Below are 22,054 nucleotides of genomic sequence, written 5' to 3'. Positions count from 1 at the left end.
GACCTCCTGATCTCAGTTTCCTCATCTGGAAAATGGGAATCATAATACCCATCTCATTGGAGTATGTTTATGTATAAAAGTTAACATAGATACATGTCTAGCACTTGGAGAATGCTTAATAAACAGTATAATTAAGTCCAAGGTCACAAAACAGGTTTTGATTTTTCCTTCTTTTAAGTCCTCTTCCTTTATCCAAAGTCATGAAAAAGTAAATAAAATGTGCTGGGAGCGGGAAAAAGGCCTTTCCTATGAAGGGTTAAATACAGAAAGGAGAAAAGAGGCAGAAGAGGGAAGAGCTAAGATGAGAGAAGTTAATGCACGGAGGAGACCACACCAAAGGTGTGCAGATGGGCAAGAAATACCGGGAGATGGCAAATGGCTCACAAGTAATAGGTAGGAAGCATCTATAAGATTAAAGTCAAGACAAGGTTAAGAATGAAAGGAGTGGAGAGACGAAAGAGAGAACAGAGAGAGGAGAGAGGAAGAAAAGGAGGGGAGTAGAGAAGGCGGGGCCCCTCAAGGTCCAGATTCCTGCAGAGGTGATGGCTCGCTGGGGGATACCAGGTATGTGGGTCAGAGAGAACCTACCCAGGGCCAAAAGGCTGCCCTGTGTCCGAAGACCTAGGTTTAGCGCTCAGCTTGAATCCAGGAGAAAAACGACCGGGCTTGGGGGGTGGGGTGGGGTGGGGTGGGGTGGGGTGGGGTTGAAGAGTCGGTGAACAGACCTCTTCTCCGGGAGGGGGGCAGAGGATGAGGGAGCCCGTGGGAGCCAGAAGCAGACAGAGTAGTAGGTCTCTACCTCGCACCCTTTTCAGGAATTTTACACGCAGAGCAGCCAAGTAGTGCTGTCCAGGTTGGGAACAGGATCCAGAAAAAAGCGCTGGCTTGCAGGGCGGCAGCTGGGGGCCAGAGCATCCTCCTGGAGTCAGTGCAGGAGGGTGGGGGCCTTAGAGGGTGGAGTTCGACAACCCTTTGTCCATTAGCTCTTGGTGCAACCTCCGAGGCCTGGGTAGATGGGAGAGGTGGGAGAAGGAATGCCTGAGTTGTGGGCAAGTGGGTGGGCAGGGGTCTCAAAGGCCACGAGGAATTATTTCAGGGACTAGGAAAGGGTACAGGACTTGCTATTGGGCTTGAGGGGAGACGAAGTTGTCTTGACCATCCTTAGGCGCCCCTACCCCCCAGAAGGCGGGGTCTGGAGCAAGGCTGGGCTAAGGCGCGCCCCCAGGTGCAGCCTCTGGGTTGGGCCAGGGGTGGGGTAAAGCTGGGCGAGCTGGGTTGAGCCCAGGGGAATAAGGGGAAGCACCCGCGGTCCCTAAGTCTTAGGAATTTGCAGAGGGGTGCTGTGGCTAAAGAATATTGTGAGGGCGGATTGGGGGATCCTGGGAAAGGAGAAGGGGCGACTGGGATTCGCACGAGGCTGGGCGGAGCCTCCGAGACGCTCGGGGTCTGAGTGGGGAGCCAGAGAAGGGGCGGGCGGCGGGGCCCGGGGAGGTGGCGCGTGGGGGGGGCGGGCCAGGGCCGATCGGGAGGCGGAGCCCGGAGCCGGGGGCTGCTAGCGAGCGGCTCCCACGGCTCCTTAGCTCCGGCGTCCTGGTTCGCTTCGGCGTCCGCCGCCGCCGCCACTGTCTCTTCCTCCTCCTTCGCCACCGCCGCTCGCAGCACCGCAGCCCCTCCCGCCATGGCCGCCGCCGGCGCCCGGCGCAGCCCCGGCCCCAGCTCGGGGCTCCGGGGGCGGCTGAGGCTCGGTTTCCACCCGGCGCCGCAGCCGCTGCTGCTGTTCCTGCTCCTGCTGCCGCCGCCGCCGCTTCTGGCCGGCGCCACCGCCGCCGCCTCGCGGGAGCCCGACAGCCCATGCCGGCTCAAGACAGTCACCGTGTCCACGCTGCCTGCCCTGCGGGAGAGCGACATCGGCTGGAGCGGCACCCGCGCCGGGGCCGGGAGTGGGACCGGGGCAGGAGCCGCCGCCGCCGCCGCGTCCCCGGGCTCCGCTGGCTCCGCGGGCACCGCCGCCGAGTCTCGCCTCCTGCTCTTTGTGCGTAACGAGCTGCCGGGGCGCATCGCGGTGCAGGACGACCTGGACAACACAGAGCTGCCCTTCTTCACCCTGGGTAAGGCTGGGCGCCGGCACACGCGGGGTCCCAGGGAACCGGGAGCCCCCAAGTGAAGCCAGACGGGTGGGGGCGCCCTGGGGATTCCCGCCCCGGGCTGCCCCGAGCGGGGTTGAGTGAGGGCAGCTGAGAGGCCCGGAGGGCGTACAGGTGGTTGGAAAGAGTCCGGGGCAGTATCTGAGCGAGCGCGTGGTGGGAGACCGGGGGCGTGCCAAGCCATCCGCGGTGGGGACCTGTCCGTCCGTCTCTCAGTGCAGACGTTGAGCTCTGCCGCGATCCGTCGCTGACGCCGAAACCCCAACTGCCTGAGTGTGCTTGAGCTGGGGGCCGTGGTAGTCCCCCGCTCGGGAGCCAGGTCTAGGTCCAGCCGCCCACTGCTCCTGGGGCACGGCCACTGGCCGCCCGCGGTCACCGCCCCCTCGCTGTCGCCTCGGAGTCGTCGGCTCTGCTCTTCCGGTTCGATTTTCTCGAGAATCGGAGCGGAGTCGCTCCATGTGGCATCCCTCAGTCCGCATAAATTCGGCCTCACGGTGGGTTGGGTGACCTTGGCCAAGTCGCTTCCCCTCTCTGGGCCTCAGTTTTAGCCATCTGTGAAATGGGGCTGGGGAGGATTGAGTGATTCCCGAGCACTGGCGTTCGGAACCCAAGGTCTCCTTCCACTTTCAGATTCTCCCTCCATCCCCGTGGTCGCATTCGCCTTCCTACCCCCTCCCGGCGGAGAGCAGGTTTGTCCTCGCAGCTCACTCACTGGGCTAATAATAATAACTTAAAGGCATGAAAAAGGAAAGGGAGAGGAAAAGGATGGGGGTGGGGGCTCAAACGTAAAAGTTAATCGGAAAGTTCGCCCGCAGCTTGCTGCCAGCTGGTTCCCAGCGCGAATCCCGGAGGAGTCGGCCCTTCCAGGTAGCTGTGGGAGGCGCAGCTGATTTCCCACCCGGGTAATTGATCGCTTAATTATCTCGGAGAGCGTTTACAAAAATGTTGTTTCCCCTTAGCTCTCCCGCGCTCGCCGGTCTCTCTCTCTCCCCTCCCCTCTTGGGGGAGCGGGGTGCGATTGGTTGTCGGAGTCGGGCCAGCAGCAGCTCCAGGAAGGCGCCGGGGGCTCGCCCCAGACTCCAGACCCCGGGATCCGGCTGAGCTCCGGCACCGCGGGGGTGATGGGCCTTCGATGTCCGCGCCTTCGGGGTCCCGGCTTGAACCTCTGAGGTTAACTCCTTGCTCGCCCGAGAAGCCCCAAAGAGTAATCAATGGACTAGACTCCTCTCTCCTGGGAGCCATAATATTTTTGATGTATTTTTGTGACGCCCCCCTCCCGCCCGCCCGCCCGCCCGCCCGCCAGCCACTTCCCTTTCGTGCTGGCCGCCTTTGGAGCTTTGAGCGAGCGCCAGGCCCTTTCCTGGTCTGAGCATGTACCTCGGGTTTCTGGCCCCTGGGCTCTCCCCAGCTGGCTGTAACTTGAGCGTGCTGAGCTTTGTGGGGTGCTAGGCAGGAGAGCGCCTTGCAGGTTCCCAGGGGACTTTCCGCGGCGGCACGTCTGGTGTGCCACACACACACGTTCAAGCATACACACGTGCGCGGACACACACACATACACCAAGAGCCATTCCCACGTGCACTTGTGAGCTGCCCATTTCCAAGTAAGTGGATGGGGGTGAAGATGGGGTTCCTTAGGGCGAAGAGCCAACCTTGGGCTCATGGCCAACTCCTGTGACCCCGCCGCAGGGAAGGGTCCTTCCAGAGAAACGGAGAGTGTCACCCTCACCACTTTCAATCCCAACCTTCTCCCTCCACTCTCGAGATCTCTCTACTCCCGGATGTCCGGAGAGGGAGGGAGTGGGGATCCTTCTAAATGGCTGTTCAGATGAGGGGGAAAGGTGGGGGGAATCCTTGGGTATGCCATGATTTGGAAGCGAGGACCCCAGAGCGTTCCAGTTTCCCTAGGATGTGGAGGACCTGGTCCAGCCGGCTACAGGAGTCGCTCCAGAATTCCTGGAGCTGGCAATCTCTGCGTTCTTAAACTTTGGCTTTCAAGAGGAAATGGGTACCTGGGAGCCCAGGGCAGGCTGAGTGAGGAACTGAGTGAGGAGCTGGAAGTGTCAAATCCCCCAGACCGGTGCTTCAGCATCAGAGTCTTCTGGTGCTCTCCACTTGGAGGCTTCCGCCTTCTCTGACGCAGGCGGCTGAGCCTTGGCGGCTGGGGACTGCCTGCTGTGGAGTGGCAGGTGCCGTCCTCCTTGGAAGCCCTGAGCCCTTTGGGGAAGCAGGTTCCTCCTCCTCCTTCCCCGCAGCCCGAGGCACTCCTACCAGGGATTTGGCTAGCGAGGTAGTCGCCAGATGGCCGAGCATAGCAGGATCTGTGTAGGGAGACGTGGGCTTTTTATTTGTGTTGTTCTTCCACTGTTTGTGTGTAAACACAGAGTGCACAATGAGCTCTGGGAGGGCCAGGCTGGCTGAAAATGAGGGCGGAGAGGGGGTACTATGAGTCATTTATGGCCGTATCTCCCCCAGGGTCCCCAGGCAGCCCCATCCCATCATCCCATCTTCAGACCTTCTAAACATCCTTCCCTAGTGTTTGTCTCTGGCGAGTTGGGTGAGTCTTTCACTTCTAGGTCACCAGTTCAAGGGATTTGGAGATGGCGTGCGCCACAGATGCACATGCAAAGTCGGTAAATGCTGAATCCTGCCAGTAGCGGGGTGTGTGGAGCCACCACTAGGGGGTGATAGTGTCTACCAAAGCCCTCAGGCTATGCTTTGGGTTGTGGGTCTAGAGTTGGTGGTGGTAAAATGTCCCTGGTGTTAAGGGGCGGTGAACAAACAAATAAAAGGTAGAGTTCCCATTCTACTCCAAGTCCAGTTGGGGAAGCTCAAAATTATTTTGCACACGCTGTCTACAATCCCTATTCACCAAAGTCACCGACATACCTGGCCTTCCCTCCCTCCATTGTGCCTGCCTCTCTTGTTTGAATTATCGGCTCTATAATTGGTAGTGCCCAGACTTAAAAGACTTTTCTTCAGGTCTTTTCCTCTTCATGTTTCTAATCTTCCCTTCATGTTCCAGCCTGCTTTATGTAGGTGGAAATTTCCCTCAGAGGTGAAATGCCCCCCAAGTTTCTATGTCTGGGCCTCTTCTTTAGAATCTAAGTCAGTGGTCCTGATAAAGTGAATTTCCTTGAAATAGATCAAGGAATAGCAACTAGTTGTTGAATCCTTACTGTGCTGCTCAGAGCTTTACTCTTGCCTTTTATTATTTACTCACATAAAATATATGAAGTGGGCACTGTTGTAATTTATTCCCATTTTACAGGTAAGGAAACATTCTTTAGAGAGGTCAGGTGCCTAGTCCAAGGGCTCACTTTGAGTAAATGCAGACCTGGGACTGGAATCTCAGCGCATCAGACACCTACATTCTTGGTAATTGCTAAACAGCCATCTTGAGCCAAATATGCACTGAGGGGCTGGTTACATTGATGGAGGGCATGGTGCAGGGTCCTGGAGAGGAAACATAATCATCAGCACGGCAAGAACCTTTCTCGGGGGAACTTTAGCTACACTGGTGCTGAAGTATGAGAGTGTGAGAGTGAGGCATGCGTTAAATGACCTTCAATGACCCTGCCAACGCAAAGTTCCATGACTCATGGGATGTCAAAGGGCATGTGTGTAGTGGTACCAGTGATTGATGGGTTTGACACATTCTGTAACATCAGGGAGGGAGATATCTCTTTAGACTTAGAGAAAGCTGGGGACATTTCCTGGACAGGAAAAAAACAAAAGCAAAAACAAAAACTGAGTGAGGTCATGGAGGATGGGCTGGAGGAGAATTTGAATGCTCCAGTACAGCTTGGGGGCTTGATGTTGCTTAGGACCTGGAACTCTCAGCTGTGGCCTGCTCTGACCTTGAACAAGTCATTTACCCCGGATCTTCAGTTCTTTGTGCTATAATATGAGTGGGTAGCTGAGCCCTAAAATAATCCTTTGGTGCAAAGATTCTATGAACTTGAAGTGCCCTGACCCACTCTGTAACTCTGACTAGCTGCCCTTGCTTCTCACTGTCTCCTTTCCTTTGCTGGTAACATGGGGGTGTTGGGGAGGACTGACGAAAAAGAAAGAATTTGAATGGGAGCAACTGTCCGTGCAGGGCTTGTGAGGTGAACCCGCACATCACCCAGTTTTCATCTGCCCCCAGGCAGCTCCAGAGTCTGCTTGTGGATTTAGCTTTCATGCCCACCGCTAGGGAAATGGCATCCTTCTTCCTGTGCTTGATAGTGGCCAGGCTGGGCTGTTCACCGTGAGCCTTGATACAGCAAAAGGGGGAAAGGAGATAAAACTGAGTAACCACTTATTGTCAACATCCATTACTAATTTACCTTGTCATAGAAATCACACAGGTGAGGAGCGTGCTCTATATTTGGGGGAGGGTGTGTGGAGAAAGAAAAACCATCCAGTAGTATGTTTTTAAATGCATCTGCATGAGCAGATCTGGCAGTGTCCTCAAGATCTGTCCTGAAAGGATGCTGTTTGCAGGAAGCTGATTGGCCTGGGTGGAAGACGAAGATGCTCTGAAATGCCCACTTGGTCAGTCTGCAAAGATTCCTTAAAATGCAGGCAAAAATGAACACCGAAAGAGAAGAGCCCCCAGAAGGAGTGAGGGACCAGGCACAAGGTCAGAAAGGTTGCTAGAAGCAGGGAGTTTACCCTAAGGACAGTCCACAAGGGCTGGAGAAGCTTTCTTCGAACATCAACAGGGAATGAGGCATGTGCTTTTTTTTTCTGTCTGGTTCTAAAGAATGTCCTAAAGGTGCAAATACTAAGGGGATGGAGTACAGCATGACAGGAGGATGTGTCCCTGGGAGCTGTCCAACAACCAGGCATTCTGACCTCTAATGATGACAGGGTCCACGTGGGAGGAAGTCTTCAAGCAGGGACCACACAGCTATTTGGCAGGCATTTGGAGAAAGGACCAGAGGCATTGAGGCTATCTGCCCCTTTTGGTTTCTGCCTTGATTCTGAAGGTTGATGACAGTTATTAAGTGGGAGAAAAAAAACAGATACAAACAGTATAAGCTGGGTTTTCTGTAGGGATTTCTGACCACAGAATATTCATTAAAATCAATCGCAGTGTTTTTCCCAGAATGGGTAAGAGGGAGAGATTCCGGGGTGGGTGAGGGGGCGAATTTGATGTCTTCAGACAAAGCTTAAAAAATGTTATTTCCTCATTTGGGCTCCAGGTCCCTTATCACTAAAACATTTCAGTAGCACTCAGACTCCAAGGTCCCGTCCTGCACTGATGGTCCAGGTTTCTGGGATATTGTAAATAAGGGTGTGTGTGTGTGTGTGTGTGTGTGTGTGTGTGTGTGTGTGTGTGTGTGTGTGTGGCAGTTCAGTGGTCTCTGATCTGAGTTTTCTCCCCTTTTCATTCACTTCCCTTACTCCATCCCCACCCCTTTGCCAGTTCAGGTCTGATGAACTTTAATAATTAGGGCAGAGACAGATATATTATCTGCCCTCAGAAAGTATAATTAGCCCTCCGTAGCTGTGGGTTCTACATCCCCAGATTCAACCAACCGTGGGCCGACTGCACTATTCCATTTTATATAAGGGACTGGCACATCCTTGGATCTTGGAAAGGGGTGGGATCCTGGAATCAATCTCCTACAGATCCCAAGGGACCATTATACTATGTTACTGAGAAGGTGATGGGGCAGGGTGAGAGGAGGATTCGTTTTAGCTGTTAGAGAGGCCCAGGTTGGGTCAAGGCCATCCAGATTTGCTGTTTCTGGGGGTCAGGAACGATAGCCATCAAGACAGCACAGCTCTGCGAGCTTTTGTGACCCAGAGCTTGTTCCTTATCCTGAATGGGGCCCTCAGGCTGCAAGATCATTGAGTAATACTAATTTACAGCAAATGCAACAGTAGGTTTGCCTAGGCCCCTGGCAGGCAGAGCCTCCTGCTTCTTACCTCTTTGCTTAGCTGTAAACTAGGCATTGGCTGCCATAGGATGGTGTGAACACGTGTGCTGGGGGCAGAGGAGGACAGAGAGTGACAGTGACTTCTTTGGGTAAAGCCATAAAAGCTGTGACCATGACCATCAACTCTGATGGCCTTACAGCATCACAGACTCTCAGAGCACATTGAATCTACCCCTTCCATTTAAATGGTAACACGGGGTCCCAGACAAGGGAGGCAACCTACCTAAGGACCAGCTGTTCACACTTAAACCCAGTGGTCTTGAATCCCCCTCCACGCTTCTTTCCATCACACTGACTACCAACACGTGGCTCTGGGTGAAATATGTCTCACATCATAAGGTGCACCAAGTCTCTCCTCCTCTCCCTGCAAAACAAACAAACAAAGAAACAAAAATCTAAGGAGAAAGATATCCCTGGGGAAGTTGAATTTGTTCTCCTGCCCGAGGTATCCAGCTGGTTGGCTCCAGACTCTTCTGAGAGCCTGAGCCGATGGGTTTTGTGCTGGGGAGGAGGGAGCCTCATTGCTTTTTCACTCTAGCTGCCCTGAGGGTGAGAAGAAGCCTGCTCTTTTCCAGAAAAAGAAAGAGATTTAACCTTGAGGTGCAGCAGCATTATGGGGATACTTTCTTTGTAGGGCTGATACTTCCCCAAGTTCTCATACTGACCAGCTAGTGGCAACAGAAGATTAACTATAGCGAGAGAGAGCTGACTTTTCTTTCCTCCCAGCAGAGCTTGCAGTCTCTCGGCCCCAGAGAAGGCAGGCAGCGGTGCTTGGCGGGACTCGCTCTGCTCTCCTCTCACTGGCTCTTCACTGCCGTCTGCAGTTCTTTAGGACAACAGCCCCCAGGAAGACTTTTCCTTGGTTTGGAAGGGGGTCGGGTGGTGACTACCCAGTGTAAGATTCAGGACTGGAAGATTTCTGGCTTTCTTATTGGCATACTGGAGCGTGCAGGCAGCCCTTCTGTGAGTCGAAAATTGACAAGGATGTTGTATGTCATAAACCATTAGGGTTTTCACCTGAGAAGGAACCCTTTCTCCATGCCCGTTGTCACGGCCCCCGGCAGGGTCAGATGTCAACACTTCTCTCGACTACGATTTCAGCTGTCAACTGACTGGTATCTCCCTCTAGTCTTATTCTCTCTAGTCCATCGTCTGTACTTGCAGACAGAGGGAGTTCATTAAAAGCCCAAATCTGATCATGGCCATCCTCTCCTAAAGCACTTCACTGGCTCCCCATAATTCTTAGTATGAAGTTCAAGCTCCTCGTTGAGCTACAAGGTCCATGATCAGACTCTGCCCAGACTGTCCTATGCTAAGAACCCTTCTTTCTTGTTCTGTAACTCTGCCCCAAAGGCCCTGGGAAAATTCCTTCTTACCTTTCAAGGCTGAATTCAACTATGAACTTACCTTTGAAGCCTTTCCTGACCTCTTGGCACTAAAGTTGGACACTCTGGGCCTTGGTACCCACTAGCGATATAAAGATTGGTGTAACAGTGGCTGGTCCCTTAGAAGTACTGAGCGCCTACAACATGCTAGGCACTGCTCCAGCCACGTAAGATGTATGGAGAACAAAAGACATAGATTTCTGTGTTGAGAGCTCACGTCCAGGAGTACGTGTATATATGCGTGTGTGTGTGCATGTGTATGCGTGTTGGGGAGAAAATGATAAATGTAATAAGAAAATTATGTGGTATGTGAGAAGGTGATAGATTCTATAAAAAAAGGGCAAAAAGAAAATGAACATTATTGAGGTGAGGAAATCAGTTTTAATATTAAATAGGGCCAAAGGATTGTTTATTGAGATTATAGGATTAGACCAAGACCTGAAGGCCATGAAGGCGTCACCAGGCAGATGTGTGGAAGAGTATTCCGGGCAGAGAACGGCTCCAGCAAAGACCTGACTCCAGAGCACACGTGGATCGTTCAAGGGCCAGCAAGAAGGCCAGTGTGGCCGGAGTGGAGTGAGTGGGGGGTGGACAGGACAGGACAGGGTTTAGGCTTTTACCGTGAGTGCCATGGCGAGCCAGGCAGGACGTTAAGCAAAAGAGTATCTGTAACTGACTTCTGTCTCAAAGGAATTACTCAGGCTGCTCTGTCGAGGAGCAAGGATGGGAGAGGAAGGTCTGCAGGAGTCTGTTCAGGTGAGAGATGATGGTGACTTGGGGCAGAGTGAGAGCAGAACTTAATGTGTTTCTCTGTCTGTCTTGTGGTACTTGCCTAAGAGCTCCACAGGCAGAGAACATCCCTCCTTTATCTCTGGGGCTGCAGTGATTCACCCTGTGCTTGGCACATCCTAGGTGTTCAGGGCATCTTAGATGACTAGAAACAGGTTTGCCAAGTCTCATCTCAGAATCCATACTGTGCAGAACTGGAGCGGTATTGCAATTCCACTCCTCTGTTAAGGCTGAGCTGGAATGCCACCTCTTCCATGAAACCTTCCCTCTTCTGAGCTTCCACAGCTACTGCCTCTACCTTCTCCTGCCTCCTTATTATTCTGGGGTGTTTGTAGGATGAGGAATGAGACCAGTTTGATTATAGAGGAGAAAGAGTTGGGTTTAGGGAAGACCTTTTCTTGAGAATCATGGAAGCCAGATAAGGGATTAGCACCTTTGCATTGTGCCAGACAGAGAGACACTGAACGTTTGGGGGGAGATGATCCATCCATGGTGTTGGGGTCATCACCTGCTATAAATGGTAAGAATTTAGGACATTTTCTAAACGAAACCCTTTTATATAAAGATGGAGAAGTCAAGGTCACCGTAGCAAGTCAGTGGTGGAGCAGGAACCAGATCCAACCTTTTGACTCCTGGTCTGGTGTACCTTCCTCCCACCTTAGTCCAGGCCACTGGGGGTGGGGGGAGCTGGTGTTCTGGACTTCCCCCTTCTGGTATGGGGTAGGCTATGAAAAAAGCAGCCATTCATTGAACGTTTACTATGCCCTGGATGTGGTGCTGGCGCGTTTGTTATTGCAGTTCCTTCTTTCCATAGTGCTGAAAGACAGGTAGGATTCATCCCATGTTATAGGTGAGCACGGAAGCTCAGAGGAGTTCAGAAACACGCCCAAGATCACTACAGCTGAGCGGGGTCCTGTCCCAGGTGTGCCTGCTTCCAGGCTCTGTGCTCTCTCCGCCTTCCATACTGCACAGAACTAGGAGTGCCCTTGAGTTTTCACCTCTTTGACAACCTCTTGTACTTTTTATCTCTTCCTCCTCTCATTAGCAAGAAGTTGCAGACGTTTCTTACAGAGGAACTTCAGGTGTGACAGCCTCACAGGCCTGAGGGACTCAACACCTCATTTCTGGGCTGCCAGGAGCTGACTCAGCCTCTCCCCAGGCCCTGTCGCTCCTTGCTCGTTTGCCAGGAGAGCACCGGGCCTTGTCTCATCTGCTCTAGATGTCACTCGTTAGCCCTGGACTCCTTGACAAGCAGATTCCCATGCTGCCGTGGCTTCTTGATTTTCCTCCTTCCCTCCGTTCTCACTTCCTCTTTCCCTCCATCCTTCCTCCTTTCCCTTTCTTCTTCCCTTTCCACTTCCTTCTTCTCCCAGTGCTTAGGGAATTCCCACCTTCTGCTGGGCATACTGTTATGCTAGGGAACCTCTTACCTAGACCTTCCAGGAACTTAGAGAAGCTCTGCATTTCTTTTCTAGAAGTTGTCAAGCATCTGTTGTCTGAGGTGCAGCCCCTGTTTGATTGGGTGAACTTCCTCGTCACTCCTCCCCTTCAGCCCAAGTTGACTTTTCTCACCTAGTGCTTCTTAGCAGCGTTGTGCAGTTTTTATGCTCCTACCTTGAAAATGGGATTTAAATTACATTATACATATGGGATATATATAATAATAAATAATACATATATATATTATAATGCTGTAAAAGTCCTAATAAATAGTGTGTAGTTCTCCTAGAGTATTAGAGCTGGGTAAAAGAATGCCTTTGAGATCCAGCCCAACTCTCTCATTTACCTAGCAAAAAGAAGTACATTTGTGGGCTTCCCTGGTGGCGCAGTGGTTGAGAGTCCGCCTGCCGATGCAGGGGGCACGGGTTCGTGCCCCGGTCCGGGAAGATCCCACACGCCGCGGAGAAACTGGGCCTGTGAGCCATGGCCGCTGAGCCTGCGCATCCGGAGCCTGTGCTCCGCAACGGGAGAGGCCGCAACAGTGAGAGGCCCACGTACAGCAAAATAAGTACATTTGCAAGGTCCCACAGCTAAGCCATGGCAAAATCCAGTCTGTAGCCCAGCTCCTCTGACTGGTGTGCCAGCTCTGAAGACCCAAAGCCCTGGGATAGAATCCCGGCTGCACGACTTCCTAACTGTAGACCTCTGTATGCCCATGAAGAAAGTGAAGGTAACACAGCAATCCCTTCTCTGGGTTGCTGCGATCATTATTTTTGGAGAGTCCTCCATCTTCAGCTGTAGTCAGTGTCCAACGCTGTGCTCGATTTTTACTTACACTAAGCCGTATGATCCTTACGGAGATAGTGTGTGCAAAGCACCTAGCACAGCATCTGGCACAGTTTGTGCTCCGTGCCTCTTAGCCACCTGGAATCCTTGTTATGGAAGGAGGTGGAGGTATGAATAACTAATGCATGCAAATTCCCTTTCCCTCACCCTTCTTTCCACTCCAGCTTGCTGGCTTTGGCCTCTGCCCTCCCTCCCTCTCTCCCCACCAGGAGGAGAAAAAGGATGAAATTGACCATTGATCTCTGCTCCCTCTCCAAGAGCAGGGGGAAGCGGTGGGGGTGGGGGCGCTCCCAGGGGGCTCCCGGGTTGTCTGAGGACAGTTTGGCCAGAGAAACTAGGAGAGGCTGAGTCTAAGGCAGGCGGGTCTTGGGGGAGGCAATCGGGGCAGAACCCTCTCCCTTCTGGTGGCTGCCGGCTGACAAAGCCTTGCTGTCAGGCACCGGGGAAGTCACGAATGGCTTTGCAAGCAGCCGCAAAGGGAAGGAACATTTCCATTAGCAGAATCAGCAGTAAAGAGATTTCCAGTCACAGTCATAGCTGCATTTGGGGGAATCATTTCGGTGGTGACTGTGGGCTGAGGAGGGAAGGAGGCAGGGCGCCAAGGAGAGGCATGGAGACGTCTGTCTCCTTGCAGGAGCTGAGAGCTCCAATGAGAACCAGGTACCAGATACCTAGGGACTCTTGGGGAGCTGGGTGGGTCCTTAGACAAACATTCTGGACCACCTACTTCCATCCTAATGGACAGAACCCCCTTCTCAGGAGTCCCCTTGGGAGGCTGCAGGCTTGTCCTCTGTCACCTTTGCTCTGATTACCTGGGTTACTCTTTTCAAGACTTCACAGCCAGCAGCAACTTCCTAGGGTCCTGGGATTTGTCACTGGGAAAGGTCCCAGATTATTTAGCCCGTTTTTTTCCCAAAGTTAGCGACTCCTCAGAATCACCTTAGAGGCCAGGTTTTCCCTTCCGGATCAGTGGAAGCACCTGGGAGGGGCCTGGGAATCTGTACTTTAAGAAGTGTACCAAATCCTTGGTGTGTCCCTGGACACCCTGGGTGCACTGGTCCCTGGGTATCTCTTTGGCCTCACCTCCTGACATTCCCCATGGCACTTGGGGCTCTAGCGTCACTGATTACTGGCAGATCTCTGGGGGGAACCAGGCACATCCTCCCTACCTGAGTCCTGAATAGAAACACTGTTTTCTCTGCTGATGATGTTTTTCTGGTCTCTCATTCACCTGGCCATCTCCTAGCCTTAGCTCAGCTATTACCTCTTCTGAGGAACCTTCCTTTCTCCTCCAAGGCTACCCCCCAGTAGGATTGGCATATCTTGTGAACAAAAAATAAATGCAAAAAATAAAATGCCGGATGCCCAGTTGAATTTCAGACAATGAATACTTGCTTAGTATAACTACGTCCCATATGTCCCATGCAATATTTGGGATGTAGTTATTCTAAAAATGACTCTCTGATTATCAGAAATGCAAATTTAGCTGGACAGCCAGTATTTTTTCTGGCAACCTGCAGGGACCCTGTTTCTCTCTCTGCTGTCAGGAATCATATTACCAATGTGTGATTTGTCCCCCAAACCTGCTCTCCCCACATCCCTTCCATCTCAGGAAACCAGACTACCATTCACCCAGTTATTCAAGCAAAGGAATCATCTTTGATATCTCCCTTCCTTTGCCTCTCTCATTCTTTCAGCCAACCAACCTTGTTGGTTTTACTTCTAAAATGACTGTCAAAATTCTTCACTTCTCATGATGTCCTGCTGCCATCACCTTTGTCCAAGCTCACTTGGGCTGTTACCTCAGTCTCCTAACTGGTCTTCCTGCTGCCTCTCCATCCTCCTTATCCTTTCTTTATATTTTTTGATATATAGCACACGGGCCAAATCCAGCTTGCTGCCTGCTTTTGCGTGGCCTGTAAGTCTATTTTCTTGTTTAAATACTTGAAAAAATCAAAAACAGAATAATATTTCGTGATATGCGACAATTATATGAAATTCAAATATCAGTGTCCATAAATAAAAAAAGATTTATTGGAACACAGTCACACTCATACCCTTGTGTATGTATTGTCTGCGGTTGCTTTTGCTTTAAACAGCGGAGTTGAGTAGTAGCGATGATGAGTATCCGGCCTACCAAGCTTAATATATTTCCTAATTGTTCCTTTACAGAACAAGTTTGCCAGCCCTGCTGTATACAGTAACCAGAGTGATCTTTTTCAAAAAGCAAATTGGATCTTGCCACTCTCTTGTTTAAAGCCTTTGAATGTTTCTCATTGCTCTTAAGATAAAATCTTAATTCCTTTTCGCAGTCTAGAAACTTTAAAAAAGTTTGCCTTCTTCTCTGGGTTCATATTTCCTTTGCTCATAGAACTCAAGTCACCTCCTCCAAGAAGTCTTCCCTGACCAAAGCCTTCCCTGGTATACCGTCCCCCTCATAGCTTTCTATCCCATTTATTAAAAAAAAACCAAAAAACCCAAAAAACTTTATCTGGCAGCTCCTTGATGGTAGGGAATGTGTCTTGTTCATTTTTTTTGCTCCTCTCAACTATATAATGCATTACACAACACATAGTAGGTGCTGAGTAGACGTTTCCTGACCAAATGAATGACACATGGGCAGCGGTAGGGGTGGTAGTTTGTGAACACCATCTTACAAGGTAGGGGCCTCATTGGGTTGTTCTGTTGCTTATCTGGAGATTGCTATCAGGATTCCGAGAGCTAAAGTTTGCAGAGCATGTAGACCAGTGCCCACCACTCAGCAAATGCCATCTAGGTGTGTCTGTTAAATAAACAGACCTATACTTTAATCCCTAGGACACATCCCCTGCCTACTTTATTTGCAGTTGGACCATGTTTAGGGCAATTCACAGGAAGTCCTGTGAGTAAAGACCTCATGGAGCCAGGGGGCAGGGTCATCTGGTGGCTGGAACTAGGAGCCAGGGGTCCTGGGGTTTGGTCCCAGTTCTGCTGGTGTCTGTGGTCAAGTCCCTTCCGCTTTCTGGGCTTCCTACCGTTTCTCATGTGATGAGATGAAAACAAGTGATATTTGAGGTTCTTCTCAACCCCCGCAGCTCAGCAGGAGCCCAGGAGGGAAAGAAAGATTCCCTTTAGGAGCTTCTGAGTCTGGAAGCTCTGCTGCAGCAGGATAAAGCCGACTCCCTCCCTTCCTTCCTCCATCTCTGCATCCTTTCTCGGGCGTCTGAAGATCAAACCCTCAGCTCTGAACCCAGGTGCAACTCAAATTTTTAAGCCCAGTCTCACACTAATTTGTTCAGGCACCTTCTTCAATTACTTTCTCTCTAGTCTTCCCCAGGGAGGGAGACTGGAAGAAGCTGACAGCCCAAAGTAACCAATTACCTGTCTGCCAATAGCAGGACTCCTACCATCCCTCCCTCCCTCCCTCCCTTCTTTTCTTTCTCCACTTTATTCTCCTGGCCTGTAAACCATCTCCAAACTGCAGAACCCTCCAGGGAATGGCCCCAGTTCACCTCCCAGCTGGGGAAGAGAAGGCAACCCCTCCCCCAAGAGAGACAACAGGTGGGAAGGCTGGTGGCTGAGAAGGGGCAGCTGCGGATCTTGGAAAGCCAAGCAGGTTTTGCAAGCCTGCTAAATACCAAACTGTGCTAGATTGAGAGGCAAGTGCTTTGGGCTCTAGTCTTGTTTCTGCCATCTACTTGCTGTGGCCTCAAATAAATGACAGTTCCTCTTCGGGCCTCAGATAAGATTAAGTGAATATTGTCAGAGCCATCTCTCCTTCAGGTAGGTGGGGAAGATTGGACTGCATAAGATACTCCGTGAGAGAGGAGGAACCTTCTAGTCCTGTCCACTGCTGGAATCACAGGTGTCTAGAGCTGTGCCTGTCACATAGTAGGCACTCAGTAACTATTAGTTGAATGAAGGAATGAATCAATGGAAAATGTGTGTGATCAGACGTTGCTAATCAACTTAATCACAGCTTCAGATGCCTCGTCAGTCACTAGGATCGACTGGGGTTTGCATGGGTGATGAATTCTGTTCGCGTTCCCTAGACCCAACCAGTTCACCCCAAACCTGTGGTTCACCTTAAGTTCCCCTTGCTTGGAGCTAAGCCCCTTCAGTCATTATTCAGTCGTTCTTCCATCCGAGACATTGTGCTGAGTCCCTTGGGGGCACAGAAATGCAGGGAGTTCAAACTATTGGGATAATAACACTTGAACTTTTTGATTAAAAAAAAAAAACCAAAAACCTCCCTTTCATGGGTATTTTTAGCATCTCCATATTACGGATGAAGATGTGGCCATTCAAAGAGATCAAGTCAATTGCACAAGGTCACATAGTAAATGGGATTAGCTGTATTTATTTTTTAAAAGGAATCTTTGTATCACTCTCACAAATGGAACACCAGAATAACTTGCTATAAATGGAAGGTAGCCTGTAGAAGTTAGCGTAGTGTCCACGTGCCGTCTAAACTCATCTCTCGTACCACAGTTTGGGAAACATGGATTTAACCCAACTGCTGAGATAAAGATATTCATTTAAAATTTAAATTTTGCCCACTTAATTGTGAGATTTCCCTTAACGTATACATTTAAATAATATCTTTCCTGCCTCATAACTCCTACCCGTATTTTAAGATCCAGCTTGAATGTCTTTGCTGCTTCCAAGGTGACTTTCCTGGCTCCCCCGAGAACAGTTATCTCGCAAGCACTTTGTATATTCACTGCAGTCCGTGTTTTCATGAAAATATGGTGATTGTTTAATTGTCTGTCTCTCTTGCTAGTCTTGTAAGCTTCCTGAGTTAAACATCATGTCTCTTTAATATCTGTAACTCCAGCAATGAGTGCATACATACTTAGTAAATTTTTAACCTTAATTGTAGGTTTCAACAAAAGGAATGCAAGCTTGTTGTAGTAACAAATTCAGACAATTCAGGAATATTATACGGGAAAAAGTGAAAGTCTCTCCCCCGCCCAATCTCATTCCCCAGAAGTGATCATGACGAAGAGCTTGCTGGGATCCTAGTGAAATGTAGAGTAAGTATGTGCCTGACCAACCAGCTTTGGTGATGGGACAGAGAGGAAGTGACTTGTCCGAGGTCATCCGGAACCATCTTTTGTTAGGGCATTGGTTTTTCAAACTGGGTTCCATGATAGATCTGGGGAGGATGAGTCGCTCTGGGCTTCAGCTAAAGAGACACTCCAATATTAAGCCAGCTCCGGGTCCCAGAATCTACTTGCAGATTCCTTCCAGACCACAGGCAGGGAGTCCTCTTCTTGACCGACCCTATGTGAATGTGTGTGTATATATATATATATATATATATATATATACACACACACATACACACACACACACACACATATATAATGTGTGTTTATATATGAATGTATACAAATGTGTGTATGTATATACACATACACATATATATACACGTATGTGTGTACATACATACAGATACATATAAGAGATAGAGAATAGGATAATGATTCTTCTCTCTGCGGAACTAAAAGAAAAAAACTGAAGCCAGCAGGGGAGGAGCCAGAAAGGAAACAATTATCACGAGTCTGGGGTGGGTGTCTCTTTCTGGCACAGTATTTGACATGATGGGTAAAGCAGTTCTTCTTTTCTTCCTTAAATTATTTTCTCACTTGAGCGGGGAGACAGACTATTCAGGAGAGGGTTACCTGGGCTTAGGTTGAGTTGCTTCCTTTAGAAGCCCTCATCTGTGAAGCCATGTAGATTGGCAGCTGGTCAGTTAATAGAAGAAGCCTATTAAAGCAAGGAATCATAAAAAAAATAATGCACATTAAACGTTTCCTTTTTAACTTAAAATTTGTAAATGTGTATACGTTTGCCAGTGATTTGATGTAGGCCCAGGGCCTCTTCTTCGAGTCTGGGTCAACTGATTGGAGTTCCATGTCATCTTCCTTGTATAAGCCATGCTCGTAATATTCCGAATAGGATCTCCAATGTTGGTGTCATTAAAGGGGACTGAGAACTTAAAGATGTTTGCCAAGTAATTCTTCTGGAGTTTTATGATTCCTTTCTAAATTTTTATAGTTGTCACACCTGACCTAACTCAATAGCAATATTTAAGTGACTTTATTTTTATCGTAGGATCAGCTCAGTCCTCCTAGAAGCCACTTTCTTTTGATGCTCATAAATTTTTAATCTGCACAACATTTCATTAAATTTTAGAGTTATGAGAAACACAACAGGCATAAACAGGTTTGGGAAACTGGCTCTGTAAAAATGCAGCTGGCGGTCAGTGCAGAGAAGCCTAGCTGAAAGCTTTTTTTAAAAAAATTAATTAATGAATGAATTTTTGGCTGAGTTCGGTCTTCGTTGCTGCACGCGGGCTTTCTCTAGTTGCGGCGAGCCAGGGGCTACTCTTCATTGCGGTGCGCAGGCTTCTCACTGTGGTGGCTTCTCTTGTTGCAGAGCACGGGCCCTAGGCGTGCGGGCCTCAGTAGTCGAGGCTCACGGGCTCTAGAGCGCAGGCTCAGTAGTTGTGGCGCACGGGCTTAGCTGCTCTGCGGCATGTGGGATCTTCCTGGACTGGGGCTCAAACCTGTGTCCCCTGCACTGGCAGGCGGATTCTTAACCGCTGTGCCACCAGGGAAGCCCACTGAAAGCTTTTGAAATTTATACATGTTTCAGGTTGACAGAGGCATTAATGTCACAGAAATTTTAGCGGTTGAGCCATTAGATAGCATTTTGCCCCAAACCCTTATTTAAAGAAGAAGAAAAGGGGACCCACTTGCACTTTTGGGGGGAATGTAAATCTTTGCAGCCACTATGGAAAACGGCATGGAAGTTCCTCAGAAAATTAAAAGTAGAACTACTGTATGATCCAGCAATTTCACTTTTGGCTGTTTATCTGAAGAAAATGAAAAACAGTAATTCGAAAAGGTATATGCACTCCTATGTTGATTGCAGCATTATTTACAATAGCTGAGATATGAAAGCAACCTAAGTGTCCATCTCAGGATGAATGGATAAAGAGGATGTGGTTTATACATACAATAGAATATTATTCAGCCGTAAGAAAGAAGGAAATCCTTCCATTTGCAACAATGTTGGATGGACCTCCAGGGCATTATGCTAAGTGAAATAAGTCAGACAGAAAAAGACAGATAGCGTATGATAATCACTGATATGTGGAATCTAAAAACGCCAAACTCATAGAAACAGAGACTAGCATGGTGGTTCCTGGGGGGTGGGAGAAATGGGGACATGTTGATCGAAGAGTAAGAATTTCCAGCTATAAGATGAATACATTCTGGGGATCTAATGTACAGCATGGTGGCCACAGTTCACAATACTGTATTATGTTCTTGAAAGTTGCTAAGAGAGTAGCTCTTAAATGTTCTCACCACAAAAACAAAATGGTAATTATGTGACGAGATGAAAGTGTTAGCAAGTGCTTTGGTGGTAATCATTTTGCAATATATAGTTGTATCAAATCAACACATTGTATAGCTTAAACTTACACAGTGTTATGTGTCAGTTGTATCTCAGTAAAACTAGAAACTTTTTTTTTTTTTTAAAGATGGGAAAACTGAACCCCAGACCTGTGTCAGGAACTCAGGTCAATTAGACTCTTGGAGTTCATGGCCCCCCCCCCCGCCCGGGACTCCACAGCAATTGTCATGATGCCCCCTTCCTTTTGGGTGGCCTCAACACTTCCGTTTTACAGATGAGGAAACTGTGGTTCAAATACTGAAGTGACCTAGCATGGGATGCAGAGCGAGATGGAGCTGCAGTTCAATTCCTAGAGCAGGCCAACTTCCTGCATGCCATGCCAAATATCCCTGTGCTCAAGGGTAGTTTTTCAATATCTTTTAAAAAATTAGGTCTTATCAACTATTTTTTTTCCACCTATGACCACACCTTATCTTTCCTTCAGTTCAGGAGGGAATGAGAACAGGGATTCCACTTCAAGTCCCTTTGTCCTCACCCCAGATCTTTCTATAAAGGCACAGCTTTACAGGGGATCTTTGTGCATCCCTGAGCCCACATTGCAGGCCATCCAGATTCAGAACTCTCAGGGCTCTCAGGCCTATCCAGACCAGCCCTCTCATTGCACAGAGGGAGACCCAGGGCCAGAGGAGGCCAGTACCTTACTAACGTCAAGGGGCTGGGGCTGCTTCTGAGTGCAGACCCCAGTCCCTTCACCTCCACTGGGCTGCCTGCCTGGCCCTGGGCCTCTCAGCGTGTCTACCTGCTGGGGAGGGTTGGTCAGGTAACGAGAGGGCAGTGTGTGTGCGTGCAGGCTGCCAGGAGTTTCCGTGCTTTATGAGGTGCACAGTATAATTCAGTATAAAAACCCATTTTGGGGATGTCTTGCCCCATAAAATCTCCTCTAGCAGGAATGGCTGGAAATTTGTTTTGACTTCCCTAGCACATGTTTTTTTTAAAAAGACCTTCTCCATCTCATTTTGCTCTTTGCTTCCTTTTTTCCACCCAGTTCTCTTTGGATGATATGCCCGTAGTGGCTTATGAGGGGACACGGTGGGGATGACACTGGGGGAATGGACCCTGCAGTATAGGTTAATGGGCTGGCAAATTGTTGTGAAAAAGCTCACCTTTCTTGAAAGACTCTTCCTCTGCAAAGACTGGCTCAGGGCATGAGTTCAGGGAACTGCCTTCAAGAATTATAATCAGACTTCTGAATGTCATTCTTTTTTTTTTTTTCTTAATTTATTTATTTTTTAAATTTTTGGCTGCGTTGGGTCTTTGTTGCTGCGCACGGGCTTTTCTCTAGTTGCGGCGAGCGGGGGCTACTCTGTTGTGGTGCGCGGGCTTCTCATTGGGTGTCTTCTCATGTTGCTGAGCACAGGTTCTAGGTGCGCGGGCTTCAGAGTTGTGGCACGTGGACTTTAGTAGTTGTGGCTCGCAGGCTGTAGAATGTAGGCTCAGTAGTTGTGGCGCACGGGCTTAGTTGCTCCGTGGCATGTGGAATCTTCCCGGAGCAGGGCTCGAACCTGTGTCGCCTGCATTGGCAGGCGGATTCTTAACCACTGCGCCACCAGGGAAGCCCCTAGATGTCATTCTTATTTGGGGCAAAATAAGGCTTCCGTACAACCCTCTCTCTTGTAATCCAGTAGCAGCTACTCCTCCCTCATTTCCCAGCTTCTTCATGTCACATCATCTCTTTCCCAGTCTCTTGCAATACTGCTTCAGTTTCTTCCTTTGAGTAGATACTTCATATGCTGCCTGAAGGCTCATTCCCAAAGGTCATTTCTCCCTCACTTAGAATCCTCAGTGGCTCCCTACTGTTTACAGGATTAACAGCAAACTCCTTGGCATCTGAGCTCTCCACCTAAGGACCAAACCCACCTTAATTATCCTTCTCTCTCACCATTCCTCTGCCTACACTTCAGATAAACTGGGTTTTTTTTTTTATTGCTCTCAGAAAACAAGCTCTACTGAAGTCGCATTTCAGTGACTTCACTCAGGCTGGTGCTCTACCATGGATGGCCTGCTTCTCGTCTATTTCTGTTGGTGGAACCCTATCTACCCTTCTTAAACTGCT

The 22,054-nt window shown here is 49.5% G+C and overlaps 1 protein-coding gene across 3 annotated transcripts in view; it reads left to right on the top strand.

Moving 5' to 3' along the window:
* The first annotated feature begins 1,678 nt into the window (after window positions 1–1,678).
* Window positions 1,679–22,054, top strand: part of ASTN2 (astrotactin 2) — a 914,376-nt gene continuing 894,000 nt past the window's right edge. For all 3 annotated transcript variants that reach the window (XM_065878807.1, XM_065878806.1, XM_065878804.1), the window contains exon 1: window positions 1,679–2,108. In XM_065878807.1, coding sequence (XP_065734879.1) covers window positions 1,679–2,108 — 430 coding nt within the window. The remainder of the gene's footprint in view (window positions 2,109–22,054) is intronic.

Source organism: Phocoena phocoena, chromosome 6 (assembly GCF_963924675.1).
Source record: "Phocoena phocoena chromosome 6, mPhoPho1.1, whole genome shotgun sequence".
NCBI lineage: Eukaryota > Metazoa > Chordata > Mammalia > Artiodactyla > Phocoenidae > Phocoena > Phocoena phocoena.
Note: the sequence above shows the minus strand (reverse complement) of the source record. Positions and strands in the feature narration are given on the sequence as shown.